The sequence below is a fragment of the Seriola aureovittata genome, chromosome 11 (genome assembly GCF_021018895.1).
Source record: "Seriola aureovittata isolate HTS-2021-v1 ecotype China chromosome 11, ASM2101889v1, whole genome shotgun sequence".
NCBI lineage: Eukaryota > Metazoa > Chordata > Actinopteri > Carangiformes > Carangidae > Seriola > Seriola aureovittata.
The window spans coordinates 14,682,075-14,709,869 of record NC_079374.1 but is presented as its reverse complement, the minus strand read 5'-3'; the positions used below and the strand labels follow the sequence as shown (position 1 = coordinate 14,709,869).

The 27,795-nt window shown below is 39.5% G+C and overlaps 1 protein-coding gene across 1 annotated transcript; it reads left to right on the top strand.

Annotated features, from left to right (window-relative positions):
• Positions 1–411: 411 nt before the first annotated feature.
• On the top strand, positions 412–27,795 carry scn1laa (sodium channel, voltage-gated, type I-like, alpha). The gene is made up of 27 exons (XM_056389296.1): positions 412–545; positions 4,922–5,238; positions 5,731–5,846; positions 6,467–6,559; positions 6,673–6,801; positions 7,561–7,652; positions 8,539–8,736; positions 8,904–8,967; positions 9,104–9,245; positions 11,399–11,605; positions 12,359–12,628; positions 13,282–13,653; positions 14,334–14,466; positions 14,641–14,879; positions 14,986–15,159; positions 15,255–15,611; positions 15,777–16,256; positions 18,377–18,509; positions 18,624–18,778; positions 19,149–19,322; positions 19,527–19,649; positions 21,465–21,737; positions 21,897–21,953; positions 22,736–22,873; positions 23,032–23,136; positions 23,242–23,512; positions 23,630–27,795. The coding sequence occupies exons 2-27, from the start codon at positions 4,975–4,977 to the stop codon at positions 24,811–24,813; spliced, it is 5,943 nt and encodes a 1,980-aa protein (XP_056245271.1). The 5' UTR covers positions 412–545; positions 4,922–4,974; the 3' UTR covers positions 24,814–27,795.

Sequence of the window (27,795 nt, the reverse complement as noted above, 5' to 3'; positions counted from 1 at the left end):
CGCACGCACGCACGCACACACACACACACACACACACACACACACACACACACACACACACACACACACACACAGTTTCAGAACTCAATCTGATTATGTGGCTTTAGCTTTTAGTTTCTGATACATGCCAGATTGCAAACATCCCGACAATTACGCACGATAATGTCCACCACAACATCTCTGCACTCACTTGGTCCCCTTGAACATCCGGAAGCACAGCAGTACACTTCTCTGGCTCTGCCGCGCGGAGGGGCGGTTGAATCTCACACGCTCTCTCTCTCTCTCTCTCTCTCTCTCTCTCTCTCTCTCTCTCTCTCTCTCTCTCTCTCTCTCTCTCTCTCTCTCTCTCTCTCTCTTTCTCTCTCTCTCTCGCTCAGGGTTTTCCTGTTGGAATCGTGGAAATTACCAGTTGTGCACTGGGACAAAGCGTCAAACGTCGTTAACGGACGAACAGATTTATTTGAAACAACGTTTTTATCCGCACTGAAGTTAAGCTACGACATTCCCCCCTGTACTGTTCACCTGTCGAGGATGGAAAACTGATGGTGAGTGGAGCAAATTCTGTTAAAGTTGTATCTGTGAGCTTTTTCTCAAACGAAATAATATGATTTGATAATTAAATAATTAATTTATTAAATTAAAAGTTGGTTTATTTCTGTAAATGATGTATTAAAGCCTGTAGCTGAGAAAAGTTTTGATTCAGATTCTATCCATCTATCTATCTATCTATCTATCTATCTATCTATCTATCTATCTATCTATCTATCTATCTATCTATCGATCGATCTATCTATCTGTCTGTCTGTCTGTCTGTCTGTCTGTCTGTCTATCTATCAATCAAAATACATATATAGGCTTATAATGTGCTATATTTAAAAAACTGAGAGGTTTCACACTTAATATGATGTAGTCTTTATGGATCACATTTTATCATATTGTTAAATGTCATGTTTTATGATTGTAACTGTGTTAGAGGATGTGTATGGAAAAAGGTGATTGATCTCTTGCAGTTCATATGGGCAGTGACTAGAGTGCAAATCACGGGCAGTTAATGGGATGGCAGCAATTATTAGCCCACACTCCATCTTAGACGACTTCCTGCTTGCATGATTGTCAACATCATTATTAGATTGCTGTCAATTAGAGATCATCCTGCCCTGTTTGCTTTCTATCCAGACTACACACACACACACACAAACACACACACACACACACAAACACACACAGTATAGCCCGGCAGATTCTACATAAAAAAAAAAAATGACTGTATCATCAGCTATTTAGCCAACGCCCTGAACGAGCAAGATCTAATCCTGATCCTGTAGTCTGTAAGAGGCAGCAGCAGACATTAGTTGTGAGCACTTAAGAGCTGTGAGTGTGTTGGTCCCAGAGGAGCCCACAAATACTGAAGTGTGATCACTGTGTATACAGGTATGTTTAACTTTGAAAGAACATGTTATTCCAATCCTACTCATTAATGGATGTCATCCTACTAACCAGTAACCATATACTTAAATCATTCGTATCGTTTTGTAGGCCTGCTGGGCAAGTCGACATAACAGAACAAAAACTGAGCTATAGTATACTGCACAGTAGTCTGTACCTGTACTGTATATCTGAGAGAAAACAACCTCTAACAAGTAAAACTTAAATTAAGTTAAGTTAAGTAAATCAGTAGAATTAAAGGATAAATTCACAGATTTTCAAGTCTATCTTACACTAAACAATACTCACAAGCCCCCTATGTATAGGCCTATTGAAAAAGGTAGTGGTCATTGCAATTCTTCCTGTCGTCCATACCGGCCGTGAAGAGAGGCTTTGCTTATGTGATGACTGCAGCTTTGAAGGACACCTACTTGATTTAAGTAGTGCAGACAGGATGGATCCATTAGGTCTGTTGACACAGAACAAGAACTTGGGATTTGGGGGACAGCAGTGGAAAAGGATCTTTTCACAGCCAGTTTGTAACCAGCTCACCATAATCAATTTCATGTCAGAATGGATATAAGTCTGACAGCAGAGGCAAGTCCGTTTACAAGAAACATACTGTAGCGTTCATTAGTCTATACTGGTATTCAAAATGTCAAAAAACTTTCTCTTTAACTGTAATGTCCAAACCAAAATTAACAAGTGTATTTAATTTAGGCAAATAATCTGCTGATTATGTCCTTGATTAATCAGGTAGTTGTTTCGTCTGTAAAAAGTCAGTAGATGGTGAAGAACGTCCGTCACAAATCCAGAATCAGAGAATTTTGGCATTTTTTCATAAAATTACTCAAAATGATTAATCACTTATCAAAATAGTTACCACTTGATTTTCTGTTGATCACTTAATTGACTAATCGTTGCAGCTCTAATTTAATGTCCGTAGAATTGTGGCTTCCACTGACATTAAATTTGGCTTTATCAATGTATCAATAATGTATTTCTCCTTTGTCAACAACATCTTTACCTTGCGTTGGCTCAGTGTATTTTATTTTGAAGCCTGAGGCAATGGGCTACAATCAGAGACAAACATTTCTTCCGTCATCTAAGTACCAAGAAGCAATTTGAGGTCACTTAAATGGAGTTGTAAAGTTTTGAAATGAGTAATGAAATATTCACGCTGAGCTTTCCGTTGACGCTGTGTGAGTGTTTCATATAGTTGCAGGTGACTTGGGTGGCCTGAGGTCATCGTCAGTCATCACTTAAAGCTCATCGGCAGGACACAGTTAAATGTATTGTGAACAGCAAATACCAAACCAATGTGTTGACATTCTGTTCCAGTGAGAGTTGGTGGAAACGAATGTATCCATTTTAGGTTAGTCACCACAAGGTCATGATACCGACAGGTTGCAGATAAATTGAAGTGGTCCTATCTGAAGCTTCAAAGTGGCCGTTCATATCTCAAGTTGTGTGTGAGTTGGGAATGGATTGACAGAATGATGCATACCTCTTTAGAGGTTAGTCATTGCAGGTTGACCTTGTTGGCTGAACATCAGATCGAGGTTTGTTTGATTTTGTTTTCAGAAAGTTAACAGAGAGTTAAGAAGTATGTCTTACTGTTGCTTCCTTTCAACCAAGACTATATTGTTGTCCTATAAATAGTTATAGGCTACAGTAATATGGCATGACTGTTGTTTTTTACCCTTCATTTAAAATCATCACACATCTGAGGCACTTTATCATTGCAGGAGAAACATATGGGCTTCAGTACCTACTGCACCATACATTATACAAACAATATATGGTGCATCGGAACAGAGGGTGACATTTTTACTTTAAACTATGACAGTGTATACACTTATCACATCTGTTCATGTGTTTCACTCATAAAGGCCACAGCACAGCAGAGTAGATGCACCATGAACAACATCACCCATGAAGTTAGCATATTTGAAACATACTCCATCACTGTCTAAATCCCATTCAAAGACAGCAAAATGTATCCTGTAATTGAAACTCAGCCATAAAATACGGTAAGTTCATTAGAAAACATTAACCAGTATTTTGTGGGAAATGTGGCTTATGTGATCATGTGGAACTCTGGTCCTAAATGGTTGACTTTTATTGTGTGAAATATGATGTTATCGCATTTTTCATTGCTGTAGTCGTGTGTTTGTGTTGGAGCTGTGTTGGAATATTCTCTCACAGACACAGATACATTGAATCTGAAGTGTGTATTAAAGACAGGGCAGGCTCCCTGGTCTCAAACAAATGTCCATAATGACACTGACGGCAACAAATAGTTTGGGCTTTTTTTAAACAAGTTGAATTCAAGGAGTTTTCATTAAGTCTTGCTCGCCTTAAGTCCTTACACATACTCATACAATTGGACACGCTATTGTGACGATGTGATGTTTAGGAAAGATGACTAATACAGTAGGTGCAAATATTTGTAACCAACGCTTTGTACTTGCAAAGGCTCATGCACTGCATTTGACTAACTCAGCAGGTCCCCTCTCTGTCCAGCAATGTTGGCACCAATGATACACACAGAGGCAATTGACTGGAGAGGTGTCTTCATAAACTTGATAGTATTTTGAACAATACCACAGTCAACTGAAAATCAGCAACTACCTGTAGTGTTTCCCTTTTGTGTCTCTATTCAACTCAACTGTCTCTGTTGTTTTCACAATGTTTTGCTTTGTTTCAGTGTAAACCAAATATTCTAGCAGATATGAAAACAATGTAGATGGACATATATTCAGACTCAGAGCCTTGTCCCCCAGCAGTTAGACATCCGTTTATGTTACAATTACATCACAAGCATGTACAACTCAGTGCTGAGGGCAGTTGATTGATCAGTGTGTTTGTGATTGATTTCTTGCATCACAGCACAACATGTGGAAGTATTCTATTACACTATTACATTCAGATCAGGCAAAAGCTCTCAGTGGCAGGGCACCCAGAGAGATGCCGTGCAGTCTGTAGTGCATTCATATTTAATACTGCAAAGGTCTGGCTAACACATCATACCAGTCAGGCCTATTAGTAGGATGGATCTTTTCCTCCCACCGCTCTGTCTCAGTCTCTGAGGGAGAAGAGGGGCTCTTTTCATTTCGAGGGAGGGAGGAGAGGAGCGAGAATCTTACCTGGAATTGATCATTGTCATGTCAAATCTTAATTTTACCTACAGAAGAGCAGATAATTAGATCTAATTTTACCACAGCTGGCAGGAATTTATGTGTATGACAGCCATCTCTAGGCTCATTATAGCCTGCCACTTCCTGAGATGACGATCTCTGACCAAAGAGCTGAGCCGCACCCACCTCCCTCTCCACCATTTGAAGCAGTTCACTTAGTTTGTTGTGGGAATTTGTCGCAAAAACTTATGAGGATTAGTCAGAGGTCAACCATTTTTCAATGAAATAATATGTCATGTCGGAACGAACAGCTGTTAACCTCTAAAAAGAGCTTCTTGTCTGTACTGATCCCTCAGGCCTTTCTCATGTTGGAGGCTAGCAGTTCAGTCTGAAGGTGCAGGATGAAAAGATGGCACAGCTGCTTGTACCACCAGGTCCAGACAGCTTCCACCGCTTTAGTCGTGAGTCCCTCAAAGCCATTGAGGGACGGATTGCTGAGGAGAACGCCAAGAAACCCAAGGGCGAGAAGAAAAAACGCAATGATGAGAATAAGCTCAAGCCCAGCAGTGACCTGGAGGCAGGCAATTCACTCCCTCTCCTGTATGGGGACATTCCTAAAGGCATGGTGTCGACACCGCTGGAAGATCTCGACCCCTACTACTGTAATCAGAAAGTACGTATTTAAGTCTGAAGCTTGGCTGGAAACCTTGAACACAGATGAATTAGCATTCAAATCTTCTTTTTGTCTCATCATGATTTGATTTTGACAAAAAAAAATCTTTAATCCACTAATAGAGTTTGCTCGGTTGTCATCACAAGACAAGACAGTATTGAACTACTGTTTCAGAGAATTATTTGATTTGATTTTATCTTAACTGGGTTCATACTTAGGCATTATTTGTAGTTTAATACTAAGAGGTTGTAGGAAAGATTCTCTCATCTTGCACTGCATACAGCTGTTATCATTGCAGTGTTGCCATCTGGCAGAGGTTTCAATCTTAGATGACAGGAAGACAAGCTCAGTTAAAAGGAATTATATGAGGCTGATCAGCAATATACAAAATGTTATTAGTGACTTGTACACTGAAATGTGTGCTGAAAACAACAAGAAGTCATTCTTATATAAATCAGAGTGTTTTATACATATATCTCTTTTTCCTCTCAGACTTTCATAGTATTAAACAAAGGAAAGGTCATCTTCCGCTTCAATGCCGCTCCTGCCTTGTACCTCCTGAGCCCCTTCAACATTCTTAGAAGAATATCAATTTGGATTTTGGTACACTCATATCCTTTCAATAAGATCTTAATCTGATAAGCATTAAAGGACCTATTTGTAAGTTTTGCTATTGCTACATAGCCAACGCAAGAACTAACAGCTGTTTACTTACCAGTCTCACCAAGAGCTTCATCCATCTATCCATTGTTGTGTTTACAATACAAGAAGTCAATATACACCCTCTGAGCAGCACTACTTCTTAAGGGCAGCTCGGACACTGCAGTGACTTGGTATCGGAAAGTGTTGAGAAGAGGAAAAGAAGCCATAGAAATAGAAGCAAAACAAGCGTCAACATTGGCATTGTCCACCACTGGAGACAGCTGTTGGGGAGTAAAGGAATGAAGTTTGATGTTGAACTCCAACCTTTCTTCTAGACTGGTAATTAAACAGTTGTTAATGCTAACATTGTCTATTAAGCAATGGCAAACTTTAAAAATAACTCCCTTAATGATGTTTATGTTGAGCCCACACTAAATCTGTGGTTTTTATCCCATTCTTGATCACTGTTTGTCAACATAAGCCAAGATTGCATTGTTTCCATTGTTACTTTGTTTGAGAAATGATAAATGATACAAAAAGGAGCTAACTCCACCGTAAACTAAATGACTTCCTTGACAACTGCTTGCAAATTGTTCAGTGTGGTGATCATGTGCACCATCCTCACCAACTGTGTATTTATGACACTGACCAGACCGCCTGATTGGACAAAGAATGTAGAGTAAGTTCTCCATGAATTGCACATTGAATCACATGTACGTACTGCATCACAAATATATCACACAGATAGTGTAGATGCCATGTAGAGTAACAGTTACATTTGTTTTCCAACAGGTATACATTCACTGCAATATATACCTTTGAATCCCTTGTTAAAATTTTAGCTCGAGGGTTCTGTATAGGAAAGTTCACATTTCTAAGAGATCCCTGGAACTGGCTGGATTTCTGTGTCATTGTTATGGCGTAAGTACTTTTAAGTCTATTAACAGTTTTTACATCTTTTCTTCAAAGTACTCTATGTAAACCTTGTGTTCAAGGTGCACAAGCTGGCAACCAACAAGTTACTGGTTTCACTTGTCGAAGCAAAAGTAACATCATTATTTAAATTTTTTTGTCTTAAAGGATAAGGCTGGTGTTAGTCTGTATATTTCTAACAGCCAACAAATTCCAAACTAATAATGCTATAAAACATCTTTCAATATCTTCATGTTTCCCTGCACTGTCAGTGGCATTCAGCCAAAAGCTGTTTGGTTTCTACTGGAGATGTAAATCTTTAAAAAAAAACGGCTCTTAAATTCATAGTTTTGGATTTGGAGTTATCATGAGTATCTACAGCAACAGGGAGGTGTACTCAATGTGGGATTGACTCAAAATAAACTACAGTGTGTTTATTCTTGGTAATAAAGGAACAAATCACTCCACAGATGTAGACAACAATGGAGGTCTACGGCACAAAGGAATAAGCTATATCAGGCAATTTATTGTTGGTTTTCATTTTAATTATTAATATAGAATATCACCAATCTTTTCCTTTAAGCTTGTATCACATGGGGCCAGGTGCATATCTTAATTCTCACCACAGTGGCCTCATTATCATTTTACCTTCACCAATGTGCATGCCTCAGTTCACCCAGTTGCTTCACCTGATTGTGTATGCACTAAAATGAAACATGTATTGTTTTCTGAGTCAATATGCCATTGTAATTTTAAGTTTCCCTGCAGGTATGTAACAGAGTTTGTAAACCTAGGCAATCTTTCAGCTCTTCGCACATTCAGAGTGCTGAGAGCTTTCAAAGCTATTTCAGTTATCCCAGGTAAGCAGTAAGAGTAAGTGCATGGAAGTTTGCCTCTTGCACGCTGCACCTCAACCTCCCCTCTTCCTTCAGTTACCTCTCCTCTAGCAACTGTCATGACATGTATGCTCTGCGACCCCCCACCCCCACACACACACACACAAACACACACACCTGTCCATCTCCTAATCACAGATATGTCACAGAGTTGTTTGAGCAATCTGAGGATCCATAATCCTAAAAACAATCTTGGGCATCCCAGGTGAGAGGTAGTTGAAATGGGAGTGTCTTCTGGTCTTCAGTGGATCATTTTCTTTGACTCAGGAAAATCAGGAAATCAGGAATCTTAACCAGTAAAATCCCTCCTACTTCTTCAGGGAAGTAGTAGTTTGCATAGTTACTCTGTGAGATCTGTGCCATTTTCTTATGTCTTTTGAACAACCTGCTCTTAGTCTTTTTGCACTGATGTCTCTGAGTGGACTATTCTTGAATGCCATTTGCTCATCTTCGCTTGTGGTTAATGAAGGCATAATGTCATGTAATCTGTGGTGAGGGTGTCCCCCCATTAATTGTTGCATGTGCATCATCACAGACATGCATGATCCTAATTTCCTGTGTTACTTTCCTCTGTCTGATGGCTACATTGAGCTTTGATAAACAGCCTCCATGTTGTCAAAAATTGAGAACAATATGTTATCAGAAGGTGGTGGCGAAAGTAACTTTTTCCAAGTATTTCTAGTGTTTGCTGTTAAAACATACCATAATTATGACTCCTCATCATGGCCTGTTCTGTAGATGATAGTTGGGGAAAAAAATGAAAGAATGAATGCGCATGCGCAGGCTACTGTGTGTTAGCAATGTCTTCTAAATGGCTATGTAGGATAATAAGTGGTGCTTTATTTGGCAGGCCTGAAGACCATTGTTGGTGCGTTGTTCCAGTCAGTGAAGAAGCTCTCCGATGTGATGATCCTCACCGTCTTCTGCTTAAGCGTCTTTGCCCTCATAGGGTTACAGTTGTTTATGGGCCATTTAAAGCAAAAGTGTCTACTGTGGCCAACAAACCAAACATTACAGGAAAACTGGACTGAGTACTCGCTCAATAAGAGTGAGTATTTGATTAATTTTCCTCTGTTCTGGTTTGAGTTGGTCACAAGTTGATCCTGCTTGGAAAAAAGTTATGTGATTAGAAATGGTTATATCCTTAACTATGCTGAGGCACAGATAACAAACCACCAGATAACAAAACTCTGATTTTCCTTCTCTTCCCACCAGGTAATTATTATTTTATTCCAGGAAAACGAGATCCATTGCTTTGTGGAAATGGCAGTGAGGCTGGGTAAGTTTAGTCCTTGACTGTTAGAGGACTGGATACAATATAGAGTGAATATAATGCTTGTATGATGCACCTGTACAGTGTGAGAAGGTGGAGGTATGATTCTGTCAGATGTTCACAGACTCTCTGTTTGTTGCAGGCAGTGTCCGGAGGGGTACACATGCATGAGAGTGGGAAGGAATCCAGACTATGATTACACCAGCTTTGACTCATTTGGTTGGGCCTTCCTTTCTCTGTTTCGACTGATGACACAGGATTACTGGGAGAACCTTTACCAGCAGGTAGGCAATTAGCTATAAAAACTCGTATTAACAATTTTATACACTTTTTTGATGATGCAAGAATATCAATTGTTATTAGCAATTAGCAAAAAGAAAGTTTGTTTTTTTGTCAGATTCAGTTTATCAGGTTTCTTGCTAGAATTGGCCGCACCAGGAAGGATGAAATCAGATACTCTGTTTTCAAAAGGTTGTTGCTGGATATTAAAAAGATTGAGGAAGGTGTCAAATACATAAAAATGAAAATTTTGTTATCTACATATAATGTGGCAGCATGTAGAAAGAGAGAATGAGAAGTGTTTATTACCCAAGTGTGTAATCTGGGGAAGTTTTGAATGCAACCTCAATGCAACCTCAATAACAACAGATAAAGTTTTTTTTTTTAATGACATTAATACAGCCATTTTAAATTTAGTGGAGAGATACACACCCCCTGTTTAATGGTAGCCATACAGAGCTGTTAATGGACTGAGTACATAGTGAGCAGGAGTGATGCATTTTGTCAGTCAATTTAAGTCAGTTTAAAGGAGTGACAGTGAGGAACCTGTGTAACAAGGCTTACACTGAAATGCTCATGGAAAAATCAAGCCCTGGTATTTTAACTGCTGTGTTAAATTGCTTAATGAATTCATTTAGTCTATTTTTTTATTTTTCATTTTGGTTGCTCTGTGATCCTTCAAGAGCGTGTTTGGTGGCAGCCTCATGAAGTGTTTGACCTCACGCATGCTTCAGGGTGCTGTATTTGTACTGTCTGCTTTTCCAGAATACATTATCAGGCAGTGCTGGTTGTGTTAAGGAGGGGCTCTGTCAAAGGCAAAGCATTCTCACATTACAATATTGGTATTAAAGGGAATATTTTGAACGTCCTGTTCAAACAGACCTCTGAATGAAGTGCAGGTGCATCTTGGCCAAAAGGAACAAAGATGAGTCCCATTACGACTCAGGCAAACACAATGTGAATGGCCCTAAAAAGGCAAATAGATGTCCAATGAATAGGCCACTGCTTAACTTTATAACATCAGCAAGTAAAGCAAACAAAGCTCCCATGAGCAAATCTTTTCAGCACTCTGTGTAATTGGGTAGCATTACCAGTTTGGGACTATCGGCAAGCTCTCTTTTGTGCCAGTATCTGTTGGTCATAATGTGGAACAGTGATAGTTGTTTTTTTTGTTTTTTTTATCTTTTTTGTTTTTGTTTTTGTTTAATTTGAAGTCATTGAAAAAAGTAAAAGTAAACACAGCTTTGCTATTTCCCAAGAAAACAACAGTAGGTGTATAATAAGCACAGCAACGACATGATAACAGTTGACTGAGCATTAATGCTTACATCCTGATTCAGTTATCTCGCTATACATTTACAGTTAGTATTGTACTGGGTAAATGAGACAGTAGTTTGACATAAGGGTGACAGTGGCATGGAGTATGAATCTACACAGCAAACTCATTAGTCACATTGGCCCCATGGGTGGCACAACAACAAATCACAAAGGGTTTTTAATCTTATATTGATTAGTTTCATGTTTCGAGCGGCTGTGGCTCAGGAGGTAGAGTGGGTCGTGCACTAATTAGAAGGTCGGTGGTTCGATCCCTGGCTCCTTCAGTCTGTGTGTCGAGGTATCCTTGGGCAAGATACTGAACCCAACCTTGTCCCTGATGGCTGTTCCATCTGTGTATGAATGTGTGAGTGAATGGGTGAGTGTGGCAAGTATTGCAAAGCGCTTTGAGTGGTCAGCAAGGCTACAAAAGCGCTAGTCCATTTACCATGTAGGTTTGTTTTATCTTGATAATGCGAGTGAGCTAGTGTGAATGTGAATCTGGCCATTCAACCTGTTTCCTTTTTTTTTTTTTTTAAATACACTGCCCAGACAAACAAGTGGAGGGACAGAGGCAATCATGTGACCTGAGCCACAGCCACAATCATGATGTACATCATAATAACAATCATATACTCGGTTTGTAGAAGACAACACTAAAAAAAAAGAAAATAAAAGCAATGCGGAAATAAGACAGGAAAAAATGGTCAGATAAAAGAAAAAATATTACTATATTACTATATTAAGTCTATCAAATAAGTATCTATTGAAACAACTTAGCATTGCTGATTACAAATCATCTGCATCAGTTCTCAGACCAGAACATTGTTTCTGTGCCTTTCAGACGTTGCGGGCAGCTGGGAAGCCCTACATGGTGTTTTTTGTACTAGTGATATTCCTTGGTTCCTTCTACCTGGTCAACCTGATCTTGGCTGTAGTAGCTATGGCCTATGAGGAGCAGAGCCAGGCCACCATTAAGGAGGCGAAGGAGAAGGATGAGGAGTTTCGGATCATGCTGGAGCAGCTGAAACGGCAGCAAGAGGACGCTCAGGTACACGGCACTCCATCTCCATATGTGTCATTGTTTCACACCACAAAATCTCATTACCAATCTTGTTCTACAGCACCAGATATTAGATGGCTTATGCTCTTTTCAGCACATTTTACAGACTAAGAAAAGACAACTTCAGTCAGTGTTTTTCCTAACAAATGTAGTTGCCTTTCAGCTACCTGCAAGATAAATAGTATGTGTCCTTTTATAGGCTTTCAACAGTGTCCTCTGTGGTTGACATTTTCTCTTTTGCAGTATAATCATATTTCTTAAAATTCTGCTACCTTACTTCCATTGCAGTACATAGTTGTAAATCAGCATAACTTACAGACTTATGGGAGCTACCACCCCCTAAGCTATTTTATTGCCAAAAGAAAAAAATCCATATACCTTTCTTCCTGGCTACGAAAGCCTTTGCTGCTCATTTTAAATTTTCTGGCTTGCTACATCAGTCAGACAAACACCTGTTCAGAGATCAGACAGATATCAGAATCCTGTATGATCCCAATTTTTCCTAATGGGTTTTTACAAAAGACCCATCACACACAAGGTATTGGTATAAAAATGTGAACTTCAGTGTGTCCCATGTTGTGTTTATTATCTTGAATATATTTGGTTCTCATAATGGCAAAGTGCTCTTAACCTTTAATTGAACTTCTCCGTGCACACAGCTACGCAGTTGAACACATCTCCAACACAGGGTCAGAAAAAAACGAAACATTTACCCCCATCGGCCTCTCTTTCCTCTTTCAGGCGGTAGCAACTGCGGCTGCTACTGAAGGTGGGGAGGTCAGTGACAAAGCCGGCGGCGCTGAGAGCTCATCTGACGCCTCCAAGCTCAGCTCCAAAAGTGCCAAAGAGAGACGCAACAGGCGAAAAAAAAAAAAGGAAGAGGAAGGCAAAGGGGCTGGTGAGAAGTTTCCTAAATCCGACTCGCAGGACAGTATAAAGAAAGCTCGCTGTCGCTTCAACGTGGAAGCAAACCTGCTCAACTATGACATGAAATGCTCGACTGCACATCAGGTTCGTTACGATGATTTGTGTGTGAAATCAGAATTCAGTTCTGTACTGTGTTCCATTATTCACCATGTGTTTGGCTAATTTTCCTCATCCTTCTTGAGTTGCTAACAAATTGTGGGATGCTTTCATGTCATGCAAGTAAGCTTAATGCAATGTTTCTTTTGACTGCTATCACAGTGACAAATTTTTTCTTTTCATCATCATAATCGGTATTGTCATTGCCATCATCATCATCATCATCGTAATCATCATCTTCCTCCTCTTCTTTGTCCTCATCAACTTCTTATATTCTTGTCATTATCAATCACCATCAGGATGCATTTTTAATTTCACAATTTTCATTCCTGCAACGCTTATCATCATTATGATGATCATCATCATCATGATCATCATCTTTACCATTCTCAGTCATCACCAGTATGTATTTTTAATTTTGCAGTTTCCTCACAATGCTCACCGACATCATTATGACCACCATCATCATCATCTTGTAGTTCTTTTCTTCACCTCACCGCAGAAATCGTTTTTTTTAAATATATATATATATATATATATATATGTATATATTTGCAGAGTCAGTCATTGTCATCGCCGTTCTTTCTTCTCCACGGTCAGCATGTATCATGTTTCCACTGAAGAATATCTTTCTTTCCCAGTCCTTTCTGAGTTTTCGTGGACCCCTGTTCTCATCCAGACGGAACAGCAGGAGCAGCGTTTTCAGTTTCCGAAGCCAAGCACAGGACACGGGGTCAGAGACTGACTTTGCTGATGATGAGAACAGTATTTTTGAAGACAACCTGAGTCGGAGGGGTTCTTTATTTCTTCCCCGGAGGTTTGATCGACGCAGCAGCAGTATGAGCCAGTGCAGCTTCTTGCCACATCTCCTGCTTCCACCCAATGGGATCATGCACAGCTCTGTAGACTGCAATGGGGTTGTGTCTCTGGTGGGTGGGAATTCTATCCCGTCGTCACCTGTGGGGCTCCTTCTGCCTAAAGTGACAGTAGATATGGCCTCCACCGGAGACAATGTAAGAAAGGGTTGTCCAGTCCAGACGCTCCTATAGCCTTGGTTCTTTTCTCTTTGTCTTTTTCCTGCCTGACTCACACTGTGTATATTTCAGTCTGTTAACTACAAATCACATAAGTGATACTTGACATTATTACTGATCATTTTCCAAACCATGGAGGAGGGGTTAAAATCAATATCTTTGTGCCAGGCAGACATGGGTCTCTATTCATTCCAGTAGGGTATGCAGTCAACAGTTTGATGTGTTTACTTGTTTATTTGTTTTGTCAAAGTTACATTATTGTTGTGTGCTGATCTAATTGCAAGCAGGGGCTGTTTTGAACACTCTTTGTAGTGGTGCATCCAGAGAAGCTCCAACATCAATAATTTGATCATTGTAATGTGAATTTAGCCATTACATTTTTTTAAAAAAACAACAAAAACATTATACTTTATTATCCCGATCAACCATGACTGGTAAGAATAACTGCTGACCATCTGACCAGGGTGCCGTTATTGTGCGAAGTTATCACATTATTGTGAGTGAACCTGCTATAGAAATATGCAGCTTTCTAATCTACAATTCAATTTTATTTTTGCAGCTTTACACTGTTTGTCACGTTTGTAGCTAGTGTACATCCAATGTGTAATGTGTTGTGTTATTTTCTGAATTGTATCCATAACAACCATCTCTATCTCCAGGCTGACACCACTGACACAGAGTACAGACAGGCTGGCGGAGGTACAAACCAGGAGTTTATGGACTTCCTTGATGGCCCAGAGGCCAGACAGAGAGCCCATAGTATAGTTAGTGTGATTACCAGCACAATGGAGGGTAGGTATTCTGCATCATGGCATGGGTATCCTATCTTGATTAAAGGTGATGATGATTTGAGATATCTTTAATCAAGATAGGATACTATCTTTAATAATGATGTTGAAAAGAGAAATGTTACTTGTATAAAAACAACAATATTTATTTTTGTTTTGTCATCAACCTGTGTATCAGAGCTTGAAGAGTCGAGGCAGAAGTGTCCTCCTTGCTGGTACGATCTTGCCCGCACCTTCCTCATCTGGGAATGTTGTCCAGCGTGGATAAAGATCAAGAAGGTGGTCAAACTAATTGTGATGGACCCATTCGTGGACCTAACCATCACCATCTGCATTGTGCTCAACACATTGTTTATGGCCATGGAGCATTATCCAATGACCACTTTTTTTAACAGGATGCTGGCTGTGGGCAATCAGGTGAATGGACTGTAGAATGTAGCGTACTGAAAAAATTTCCAAAGAAGGTATCATGTTTATTAATGGTCTGTATTTCTGTTTTTTTGTTTTTTTTTAATATATAAAGGTATTCACTGGCATCTTCACTGCTGAAATGGTCCTCAAGATCATTGCATTGGACCCATACTATTACTTTCAGGAAGGGTGGAATATTTTTGATGGAATCATCGTTAGTTTAAGCTTGATCGAGCTTTGTTTGGAAAACGTGGTTGGCATGTCTGTTCTGAGATCGTTCAGATTGGTGAGTCTATATGTAAATGTGTCATTGCCAAAATGTTCAGGGGCACGTTGAGTGTAGAAACATGTGAAATGACGGCTTTTCTTTTCTTTTTACAGCTGAGAGTATTCAAGTTGGCTAAATCATGGCCCACTCTTAACACACTGATCAAAATAATTGGTAATTCAGTGGGGGCTTTGGGCAACCTGACCCTGGTACTGGCTATTATCGTCTTCATCTTTGCTGTGGTGGGCATGCAACTGTTTGGAAAAAGCTACAAGGACTGTGTGTGTAAAATCTCTGCCGACTGCACTCTGCCCCGATGGCACATGAGTGACTTCTTCCATTCATTCCTCATTGTGTTCCGAGTGCTTTGTGGAGAGTGGATAGAGACCATGTGGGACTGTATGGAGGTGGCTGGGACAGCCAAGTGCATCATTCTCTACATGATGGTCATGGTTATTGGAAACCTTGTGGTACATTATCATCCAACTCATCACACTCTTTTAGATTTAGCTGATTGATGTTAAGAATAACCATCCACGGTGCAGTTCTGTAGCTACCTGTTTTGTTCTTATCATGAAGTACAGTAGCCAAAAGATAACGCAATCTTAACACTAAGTAATGTCATTATCCGCTAGGTGCTGAACCTGTTCCTGGCCCTGCTGCTGAGCTCATTCAGTGCCGACAACCTGGCAGCGACAGAGGACGACAGCGATACGAACAATTTGCAGATCGCCATTGGACGGATTCACAAAGGCATCGCCTTCGCCAAGTCCCTGCTTCGAAGCAGCTGTAACAGCGTCTGTCTCAGGGATAAGAAGAAAGGGAAGGGTGATGAAAAATCTCTGGATGAGCTCCACAAACCTTTAGGACCCAATGGTGTCCCCAACCATACCATCAAAGACTTTCCTAAGAATGGCAATGGGGATGTGATCGGAGTGGACAAAAATGGAGACAAGTACATAGTCAGCAGCAAGAGTGATGACTCTATTATGTCTTTCATCAACAATCCTAGTGTGACGGTCACTGTTCCTATTGCTGTGGGAGAGTCTGACTTTGAAAACCTCAACACGGAGGACTTCAGCAGCGCCTCATCTGATATACCAGGATGCCATGTGGTAAGGATGCTCTTGTGGATCTGGTCTGACTGGTCAAGTTGCCTTTACTGTTAGAGATAATGCTCCTTTGAAACCAAGTCTCATCAGCCGTATCACAAGCAGAATAATGTTTTACGATGTGTGATGTTGGTTGTGTTTCTTGGCGAACATGTTTGTTGTTGAGGGAAGTTGGATGTGGCATCACAGTATTCGCTTTTAAGCACTTTGCAACAAGGTATGAGTCTGCAGTGACATTTTCCTTAAAGATCCCATATACTATGACGCTTTAATGAGGAGAGGCCATATAGACAGGAAAATACTATTGTGCAGATTACATTATGTGCCGTTTAAGTCTGAGTGCTGGGGAGCTGAATGATGTTTGCTTTGTATTGGAGAAAAGCTCACAGTGTAAAAGAAGAAGAAAGAAATACACTGACTGTCTATGTATAATTGTTGTTATGTTATTGTTAGTAATTTACTTGTTTATTTATTTTATCTATTTTTTTTGTCTCTGCTTTAAATAATTTGCCTACATGCAGTGTTTTATTGAAGATCTGTAAGCAATGTTATGTGACTGCTTGCTTGCTGCTGTTTTACAGATGCTCTCAAAGTTTTAGGAGACTTGTAAGAACATTTTACCAAACAGTATGTTACACTCACGTCAAAGATTGCCTGCCTCATTTACCATATTAACCATTCAGTAACCTCTTAAGCAGGTCGCTCATCTGCTTTTAGCCTCATGTCATTCACCCTCTGATGCCAAATTTGTTTTTGTTTTTTTGATGCTGGAATATTTTTATTGACCTAAACATCGATGAAAATTCTTTTCTTTGCAAAATTTTCTAATACGGAATCACATTAAAGTCTTTCTTAATTTAGTTAAATTTTAGTTTAAACGTAGAACAAGCTTTTAAGGGGTTTTGCTGCGTGACATCAAATCTATTTAGCTACAATGATGCATTTCCCAACAAGGATAAATATGATTTAAAAATAACACTCATAATGGGATGATGTCAACACATTGGTCATCTGTGATGATTTTCATCAATTCAAAATGACATTTAACAAAATATTATATTTCCACAGTTTAATTTTGCTCAAATTTACCATAAAGCACCTCTGACAGAGAAAGGGTGGATGGAGTGGCAACACAAACACATTGACTTAAGTGCTCACAGTATATCGCAGTAACATGCTTACATCATTCCCTGCACTGCATTAGCTGGTCCCAGGACAGCCCAGTGCTCCTGCATTCTCCAGGAAGGCATTCAAGCTGTTCTCATCTACCAGCTATTAGGAGACACACCCTGTAGAAAGCCATACAACAACAGGCTAAAGGGGAGACCATGTGGCTACTGTACAACACTGTTTGGCTTCAAATCTCCAGTGTTTTTTTTTTTTAAGATATATTTCATAGTAATGGCTGCAAAGAGGAAGTACTGTGTCTATGTTGTGAGTCTCTAACTGGCTAAAAAACATTAATCAGTTAAAAAGACAGACCAGTATGTTGTATCTAAATAAATAACAGCAACTGTATGATTTAGAAAATGTAAAATGATAGTGATTCAGTGTCACCTTTGCCTTCGGGGTAATAGCATGTTCCCCGCAATGAATTGGAGTTGATGAGTCTAATGTAGACTCCTTATTGCCTTCTGTGTTTATGAGCACTTGGCTGCTCTTCTGCCGTCAAGCTAATGAGGGTGTCCTAATGTTTGTTCTGCAGAAAGAAAACATGCACGTATTTTCCTGTCAATATTTAATCATAAGATTTGTTACATCTCTTAACAGCAAATACCGATTGATGCATGTTCTTCATTTTAGTCATCATACATTTGATTCAGTGTCAAACTGGATGCATGTCAATGATTCCTGTGAAGTCCTTCTTACCGACAGCCTTAAACAACAAGACAGGCAGCAGGCATCTGTCAAAACATACCAATTTCACAAGTCTTGTGCAAGTGTCTTGGCATGTTTTGACTATTATTGTATTGGAATTGTATATAAATAACTTCATTGTGGAGGGATATGGAGCGCATGAAGTGTGTGGACAGACGGGTTCTTAGCATGTCAGCCCCTTACATTTGCCACGGCTCTGTTATATTTGCTCATCTGAGAATAGTTTTGCTCGGCTTCCTCCGCAGATTGTCGATGACGATGGGCAGGACAGCTCCTCTGAGGGCAGCACAGTGGAAGATGCAGCACTTGGGGAGGGAGGAGAGTCTACAGACTTTGAACTAGAAGAAGCTATGGATCCTGATGCCTGCTTTCCTGACGGTGAATACTGCTACAGTCGCTGCCACCACTGAGCTTGCTATTACAGCCTCGGTGTTAATCTGATACTGCATATTATGCATCTAAATCGTTATTTCCTCTTTGTCTCTGTCTCAGGCTGCGTGCAAAAGTTCCAGTGTTGTCAGGTAAATGTGGACGTGGGCTGGTGGAAGATGTGGTGGACGCTACGAAAGACCTGTTACCGAATAGTGGAGCACAACTGGTTTGAGAGCTTCATCATCTTCATGATCCTGCTAAGCAGTGGAGCACTGGTGAGTCCCCTGCGAGAAGTGACACGGCTACTGTCAGGTGTTTACATATTGTATCTGGCATCTCTCATGATGCAGTAGATTCTCAGACTACTGTACTTCATTTAATGTTATCGAGGAAAACCTTTCTCACTGCTGTGTTTTGGTGCAAATGTGGAAAATGTCTCATTCCGTGCAATTTAAGGTCAAGATTTTGAATAAGAGTGACCTTTCTATTATAAACAATAGATTCTGGATGTCAAGAATTTACTGGTTACTACCCAAATCTTTCTACAACATTAACAGCAACAACTTCTTTCTGGGCATTTTTGGCATCACTGACATTTGTATTCAGATTCACAGTTTATTACTCGTCATTTTCATTCACATCCAGGCATTCGAAGACATCTACATTGAGAAGAGGAAGACCATTAAAACGGTGTTGGAGTTTGCAGATAAAATCTTCACTTACATCTTCATTCTGGAGATGTTATTGAAGTGGGTGGCGTACGGATTTGCCAAGTACTTCACAAATGCGTGGTGCTGGCTGGACTTCCTCATTGTTGATGTAGGTTGAAAGATGTTCACTCATATAGATACACACTTGCTCTCACACAATTCTTACTTCTCAGGAGGGTTTTTTTTTAGGTAATAGAATCCATGTTGTAGTATCTGACAAAGCTCTTTTTAAAGTATAAAGAAATGTAATGTGTCTTTTCTACTTTTGACGTGTGTGTGTGTGTGTGTGTGTGTGTGTGTGCATGTGATCCAGGTCTCACTTGTCAGTATGGTAGCCAACGCCATGGGATGCTCTGACCTCGGTGCCATCAAGTCTCTGAGAACCCTGCGAGCTTTGAGGCCCCTGAGAGCATTGTCACGGTTCGAGGGCATGAGGGTAAGGGTCATTGGATTTCTCCACCCACTCTGAGTCATGGGGCACTGTCTGACGCCGGCTCACTCCACCGGTACAGAGCACAGTAACTCTGCAGTCTCACTCTGCAGAGGCAGAGCAGCAGATACCCCAAAGATTTGTTGCATGTAACTGAAGCATTCCTCTCTTTTCCTAATCCTCCTTCTCCAGCTGTTGTTTGTCCCCGGAGGTTGACTTTAATATTTAAATAATAACGTTTAAATTATGGAATAGGAATTAAGGAATAGTTTGACATTTTTGGGAATGTGCTTATTTGCGTTCTTGACAAGAGTAAGATGAGAAGATTGATGCTGCTGACTATATATGTCCATTAAATATAAAGCTATTGGGCCAGCAGATGGCTTAGTTAAGTATAAGGGTAAAACAACTAGCCTGGTTCTGTCTAAAGATTAAACAAATCCTCCCGCAAGCATGTCCAAAACTTGATAGTGAACATGTTATATTTCAGTTGTTTAATCCGTTCAAAAACAGAAGTTTAAAAACAATAAGTTGCAGTTTTATTGTCACGACTGGTGGTAGGCGCAGCGGCAGGGAGGGGCGAGGCAGACACACAGGCAGGCAGATGCAGTGAAGGAACTTTGATAGATTAAATGATGAGAACTGGGTTTACAGTCAGACAGATTGTCGGGCAGGCAGGTAGGTACAGACAACAGGTAATTACACACAGAGAGCAGGTGTCCACTGTGTCAGCAGCACATTGAGAGAAAAACACACACACACACACACACAGACATTAGGAGACAATCAGCTGGTATAAATACTGGGGACCAGATGAGGGAAATGAGGAACAGGTGCGCAGGTGGGCGGGGACGTTCCAGAGATTGGAAAGGGAAGAACAGGTGAGCAGGGGGATCTGGAAATAGGAAAAAAGGAGGCGAGTATAGTATGATAAATATGGCTAAGACAGGAAATTAGCAAGAGTTAAGTGCCTGTATATTTCGAGTTTCAGCTCTCAAACACAATACGACTCTCAAAAATGTATATAGGTATCTAGGCCTGTGCGTCAGTGAAAAACTTGGTTGTTGTGTGTCCAGCCTCTCAGTTTAGCCTCATGTCTGTTGTAACAAATGTAAAATAGAATTTCTGTTACTTTTTATAGCATTACAATTTTTTTTCTGTGCAATGCAAGCATGGTCTAAACAGGAGTTCATAACTTATGTAACAAGGTCGACAGCTGCTGAAATCAATGTAACATATTGATTAGTTGCTTTCATATTGTGGTGGTCTAGATCTACAGCACTGTTATGATGATGATGGTCTTTCCTCACGTGGAAGCCGGTGAATTCCCTCATTTGCATGAACAGCTTCTCATGTGCGTCTGCAACGCTACATTCGTTTCCATTACAATTTCACTGTCTTGGATATTGTTTGCTGGGTTCTTTAACATGATTTCTTCATGCTTTATTTATGTTTCTGTTTACAGTAAGCAAATTTTGTGGCGTCCTCCTGCCTCTACAAGGTGTTTTGTTTCAATGTTTTCCTAAAATTTTGATGTTACCCAATAAAAGCACTTTTAGATATGTAGTATTCTTTATTTGATTGATTTCCTGACTCCTCTCCTAATTTTTTCCCCCATCTTTACCCTGCAGTCGTCATTGTGTTGGAGCTTTGGTCTTAGTCATATCTATGATGGGCTCTCACTGATCTCTCTGTTGGCACTGAAACATTCACTCTTGTGTTTTCCTATTCTCACCATTACCAGAGTGTTGTGTATCAGTTGTGTACTCTGAGGTCTCTGCCTTTCGTACAAATGGGTTTTGTTTGTGTGTTGGTGCGCAGGTGGTTGTCAATGCGCTGCTGGGAGCCATTCCTTCCATCTTCAATGTGCTGTTGGTATGTCTCATATTCTGGCTCATCTTCAGCATCATGGGAGTCAACTTATTTGCTGGGAAGTACAACTATTGTGTCAACAGTACCACAGACAGGCGTTTCCTTCCATCAGAGGTGAAAAACAAGACAGAATGTGATGCCCTTGGCAACGAAAGTCGCTGGAAGAATGTCAAAATCAACTTTGACAATGTTGGAGTGGGTTACCTGGCGCTGCTGCAAGTGGTAAGTAATTGAATCAGCAGTGTTAGATAATTTTTACGATGTGTGCAATTTCAAACTTGTTGATATGTTATTTGTTAGTGTTAGTGGAAAATTGTCAAAGATGGAACAATCAAAGGCCCAGTGCAATAATTTTTGTTGATATTGTCTATTTCTGTACAGGCTACTTTCAAGGGCTGGATGGATATCATGTATGCTGCTGTGGACTCTCAAAGCAAGGTAATCCCATTTTCATATATAGCTCATCCTGTTGTTGTCTCTTTGTTCCTCTAATATCACAATATTTTAAGTTATGTTACAAGTTACATCTTTAATACTATTTATGGTACTCATTTTTTTCAGTAGTAGTTGTGTTGAGTATATAAAATACAGTATGCAGTAGATTTAAAATGCCTTTATAAAAACAAATCAAAGATTTTTGTGTGTTGTTATATGACAAGATAAAACACAGAGGTGTGTTGCCTTTCAGTCTTCTACAGCAGAGGGCAACTTAAACCTGCCGACGCTGTCAATAGTGTTCGTGAGCAACAGAGCATTTCCGATGCATTGTCCATGCAAAATGGAAACGCACAAAACATCAACATTTAACATTTTTTTATATATATTATTTTATTTAGTTTCATTTGTTTTTAACCCTGTGTCAAAACTGTATTAATTTATTGCTATGGCGTGAGGAACCGTCCCCAAAACAAATGGATCATTTTTAATTTTTGAGAGGGAGTAGTGGAACAAGAAGTAGTAACCGCAGCGAGCTGTTAGATGAAGAGTTGCAGGCGCCAGATTGCACTGCACCTTCAGCTCCTCATCAAAGCAGGATAGGTGCCGCATGAAATCAGATTGAAGTTGCATTTATTAGTGCTATAAGTATCATTATTATTATTATATATTTATTACAACAACATGACTTTATTTGGCTCTGATGTAAATAAGTAATTGCCAGAAATCTTAAATCTCAAATCTTAACTTCAACACACTATTATCTCTCTCTGTCACTATTATAGCCACAAGAACAACCTGAGTATGAGATCAACCTGAAGATGTACGCGTATTTTGTTGTTTTCATCATATTCGGAGCCTTCTTCACACTCAATCTCTTTATCGGTGTCATCATAGACAACTTCAATCAGCAAAAGAAAAAGATAAGTATCAAATCTACTTTTGAAACAAAATTTTGTATTTGTTACCTCAGTATTCTGACGGAGATGCAATTTGAAAAGCACTACTTTCAGGTTCTCTTGCTGCAGTGTCTCCTCATTGCTTTTGCTGTGATTTAACATGCCTCACATTCCCTCTTTACTTCGGAGGCCAAGACATCTTCATGACTGAAGAACAGAAGAAATACTACAATGCCATGAAAAAGCTGGGGTCAAAGAAACCACAAAAACCTATTCCTAGACCGTCAGTATGTAACTTTATTCATGACCTCTTCTAATCTGTATTACTAATCCATCGTAATTTCATAGCACCTAAAATGAATTTTTGTTTCTCTGCCTTGTGTCTGTTTCAGAACAAGATTCAAGGATACATCTTTGACTTCACCACAAAACAAGCTTTCGATATTGTAATAATGGTTCTAATATGGCTTAATATGGTAACCATGATGGTGGAAACTGCTGACCAGTCAAAAGAAAAGGACAAAATTCTCTACGTGATCAATGTAGTATTCATCTGCATGTTCACTGGAGAGTGTTTGTTGAAGATGATCTCGCTTCGCCAATACTATTTCACAAATGGCTGGAATATATTCGATTTCATCATAGTCATTCTGTCGATCGCTGGTATGACTCGCCTCTGTTAACTTGCCAGATATCTATATGCATGTTTGTTCATTCTCTCAGTGTGCACATTTTGTATGCACTCGATATCCTTTAATGTGTTCTGCTTTCTCTCCTTAGGCATGTTTCTCTCAGACCTGATCGAGAGGTATTTTGTTTCACCAACCTTGTTCAGAGTCATCCGATTGGCTCGGATTGGCCGCGTCCTCCGACTTATTAAAAGCGCCAAAGGAATCCGCACACTCCTGTTTGCCTTGATGATGTCACTGCCTGCCTTGTTCAACATTGGTCTCCTGCTCTTCTTGGTGATGTTTATCTATGCCATCTTTGGCATGTCAAACTTTGCTTATGTGAAGAAGGAATCAGGCATAGATGACCTTTTCAATTTCGAGACATTCGGCAACAGCATGATCTGTTTGTTCCAGATCACCACCTCGGCAGGGTGGGATGGCCTACTAGCTCCCATTCTCAACAAAAAAGAAGATGAGTGTAATGCTAAACTTGAGCATCCTGGCAGTTATGTTATAGGAGACTGTGGAAATCCGTCTGTTGGAATTGCCTTCTTTGTGAGCTATATCATCATCTGTTTCCTAATTGTGGTGAATATGTACATTGCAGTCATCCTGGAAAACTTCAGTGTGGCCACTGAGGAGAGTGCGGACCCACTAAGTGAGGATGATTTTGAAATGTTTTATGAGGTCTGGGAAAGGTTTGATCCTCATGCAACACAGTTCATGGAGTACAATAAGCTGTCAGAATTTGCAGATGCTCTGGAGTCACCGTTACGCATAGCTAAGCCTAACAAGCTCGAACTGATCTCCATGGATCTACCCATGGTGAGTGGAGAACGCATTCACTGCCTGGACATCCTGTTTGCATTTACAAAACGTGTTCTAGGTGAGGATGGGGAGATGGACATCCTAAGGGGGCAGATGGAGGAGCGCTTCATGGCTTCCAATCCTTCCAAAGTGTCCTACGAACCCATCACGACCACTCTCCGCCGCAAACAGGAGGACTCGTCAGCCGTTGTCATCCAGAGAGCATATAGACACTATGCAAGGCAACATGCTGCCAGTAAGCCCACAGCCAGGGATGATATTCAAAAAGATGAAACGCTCATTGACAAAGAGGTTGCTGTCACAGACGACCTCAAAAAAACTAACGCCCATAAAAATGAACTAGCACCCTCAACTGCCTCTCAACCATCATGTAACAGAGTGACAACAAATGGAAAAAACAAATACGAAAAAGACAAAAGTGAAAAGGAGGTTGTGGGCAAAGATGTCAGGGAGCAAGATATATAAATGAGTCTTGACAATGACAAAATGTTTACAACCTTCAATAGTGACTAAGACATCCACTGGACTCTCTTCCTTAGTACGGATATCTATGCCAAACTGGCCATGCTTACTTGAGTCTGAGGGTTGGTGCCTAAATAGAGAGGTTGCTCAGTCAAGCTGTAGTGGGACTATTTTGGCTGTGTTCAGGAGCCAGGATGACTTTTGACTGTTTGTGATGATTGGCAACATTTCTCAAAGTGTTCTGAAAGACACATTAGTTAATGGTTTAACTTCTATTGCAGCTAGTTCTGCTATCCAGTGTCTTGAATTATTGTTATATCACTCATTGTTGTATTACTTTACTGAATTATTTTTCAACCAGAAAAAAAAAAAGTTTTAATGTTATTACTTTAAGAATTCGTAGTTTGGTTGATTGACTTTTTATACACTTTTTTTTACTCTTCAAAAAGGGTTGTTCCTTCAGGGGTAGTCTTTACAACGAGCAGCATTGCTTTAAAAGCTAGGTCATGCTAAGTGATAGCACTTAAGATACTTGACAAATCCAAGAGACAGTGTCAGAGTTGCTGCAGTTAACAATAAACATGTAGACCTGCATGAATGTTTCTCCATGATTATGCATGCTAGAGTGTACTATTTTCATCAGGCTTCCTCCCTGTCCATCATGTGTCATGATGCAAAGTATACAGTCATGGCATGGCTAGTTTTTTTATTTACAGACTACGGAAAAATGACCCAAATAGCCTAAAGTCCAAACAAATCCAGCTCAGTACGTCAAGTAAGTTTGAGTATCAGAGCAGTGACACTTGGCAGGAACACTTTGCACATTCACATTTTGTTGAATCATCAAAATAATTCACATACTTCATCTCAGCCTGCTATGTGCTATGTATGTAGCTACCATTTATGATATTGCTAATTATGTACAAATTTTTATCATGAAACTGGGCTTAACAAGAGAATCCTCCACTGAGGGGTTTGTCTTTCAAAGCTGGAAACTGAAGAAAGAGCCTCTGTTGTTTGTACACTTTAACTGACCCTGCTATAAGTTACCTCACTCAACCAGAAACCTCTGTCAGTCTGATCTCGGAGAAGATCATCTTTAATATTGTCTATTTTTCGGACATCGACAACACTTAGCATTTCTGACTCCTCCATGTGTCTGCCTTGTCTTCATTTTGTCTGTTTGCTTTCTCAGTCGTTTTTCGATGATGACTCTCAGTGTGTACTCTACAATGATTATGAAATTAGAGAATTTATGGAGCATTATTATTTATTACCCGTGATATGAAACCAGACATATTCTCCATGTTCTGCTGTATTCAGGCAGATAGGGATTTACATCCAGCAGGAGCTGTGAGGTGAAAAATTATATGTCTATAAAAACTGTTATATGGATGGTAATTCTTCTTAACAAGCCCCATGTTTGATTACTGGTGATATTATATGCTTATGCCTCTGTGAGCTGTTTTATTCTAACTTTTACTGTATATTTTTATTTGGAAATTGTGACCGGAAAATAAGGTTAGCTGATCTTTTATGTTTCTGTGTGCTTTGTGAACTGTTTTTGCACAGTTTGCCTCTCATTCTTTATCATGATAAATATCTAAATTGGATGAAAGATGGCTCCGAATATTTTGAACGATGGTCTCAAGGACATGGCATCAAACATCTCATGTGTTTCCTACTTCTGTTTACATTTCATAGTGGCAGTTAGTTGTGTTACTTTTGTCAGTTCTTCCTGTGACATCCTCCCGAAACTGTGTCACAACTACATCTGTTGTTCCATGTTATAAAAGTATAAATCCATTCATGTAGGTATATTTTGCATGTAAGTAAAACTTTCAATACTTACACTATACTTTATGCATAATGAAAGAATGTTTTGATTACATAGAATTTAACATCTCCCATCATTCATATGCATAATGCTTGTAGTGTACAAATAAACTGCATGCAAGACACTGCTATAACCCATTTCAATGAAACGCCGAAAGAATAAAGATTACATGTACCTCAAGTATGCCTAAAATATTCATTTATTTTATAATGCTTTATAAAATACCTTTGTATGTTATTTGTATGTATGTAAGATGTGTTTAAGGTCCTGTTTTAATCAGTGTTTGAGTTGAATGTGAGAGCGCAGTTAGAGATGGATTATAGGATTTTTTTTTTCTTTGTTTTTTTAGAACGACCCTGAGGTTTATCGTTTGCTATCCACATTGTTCCTGAGCTTGTCCCTATTTGCTTCATTTGTCTTTTTGCTATGCACAGTCACAGTATATGCCTTGTTTACCTATGCTTATGCATTCCCTAAAGTTTGAAGTGATTTTTTTTTTTTTTTGGTTCAAATATTAAATGTGTATAATATACAGACTATATTGTGATATGCATAAACACTTTCATTCACAGGAAAACAATGTGAAGAAATCCTAGAACAAGTTCTAGTTCTTCTTTTTTTGTATATTGTTAATGTTTTTTTCTGTTCTGAACTTAGTCTGCATTGTTTTGAATAATACTGGCCAATGAGAAGAGCACCAGGCAAAGCAGTGTCAGGGAGGGCCAGTCTTATGTCTCTAGGTCAAAGGGCACCAGGGCTGATTTGTTGTTGACGAGGAATTCAAGGAGCATAAATGTAACGTAAGTTTTAAACTGGCAAACCAAACGAAAGGAATGATTAATGAGTTTGCTTTCTTTTCTCACATGCTTCTTATTTTTTCAGTGAAGAGAGATTATTTTTGCATATTCTACGTAAGCATGAGTCTGCCTGTCTAGCTTTGCCTCGTCTCAAAATTTTGACTGTGCTGTGATTCACATGATTTAGCTATAGGTGAATCTATACTCAAAATTTACAAAACTGCTTCCATCTCCATAATAAGCATATATGAAAACGTGTCTTGTTGACACTGTTGCATAAAGTCAGATAATTTCAACTTTCTCTTACCTACATTTTTTTTTTCAATAACCACATATTTGAATTCAGTGTTA

What these genes read in the sequence shown, in the direction of transcription:
- scn1laa (XM_056389296.1), top strand. Translation starts at nt 4,975, where the DNA reads ATGGCACAGCTGCTTGTACCACCAGGTCCAGACAGCTTCCACCGCTTT. An exon ending in GATTACCAGCACAATGGAGG is followed by an intron (nt 14,467 to 14,640) that starts GTAGGTATTCTG and finishes CCTGTGTATCAG; the next exon opens with AGCTTGAAGAGTCGAGGCAG. An exon ending in TGCTGGCTGTGGGCAATCAG is followed by an intron (nt 14,880 to 14,985) that starts GTGAATGGACTG and finishes TAATATATAAAG; the next exon opens with GTATTCACTGGCATCTTCAC.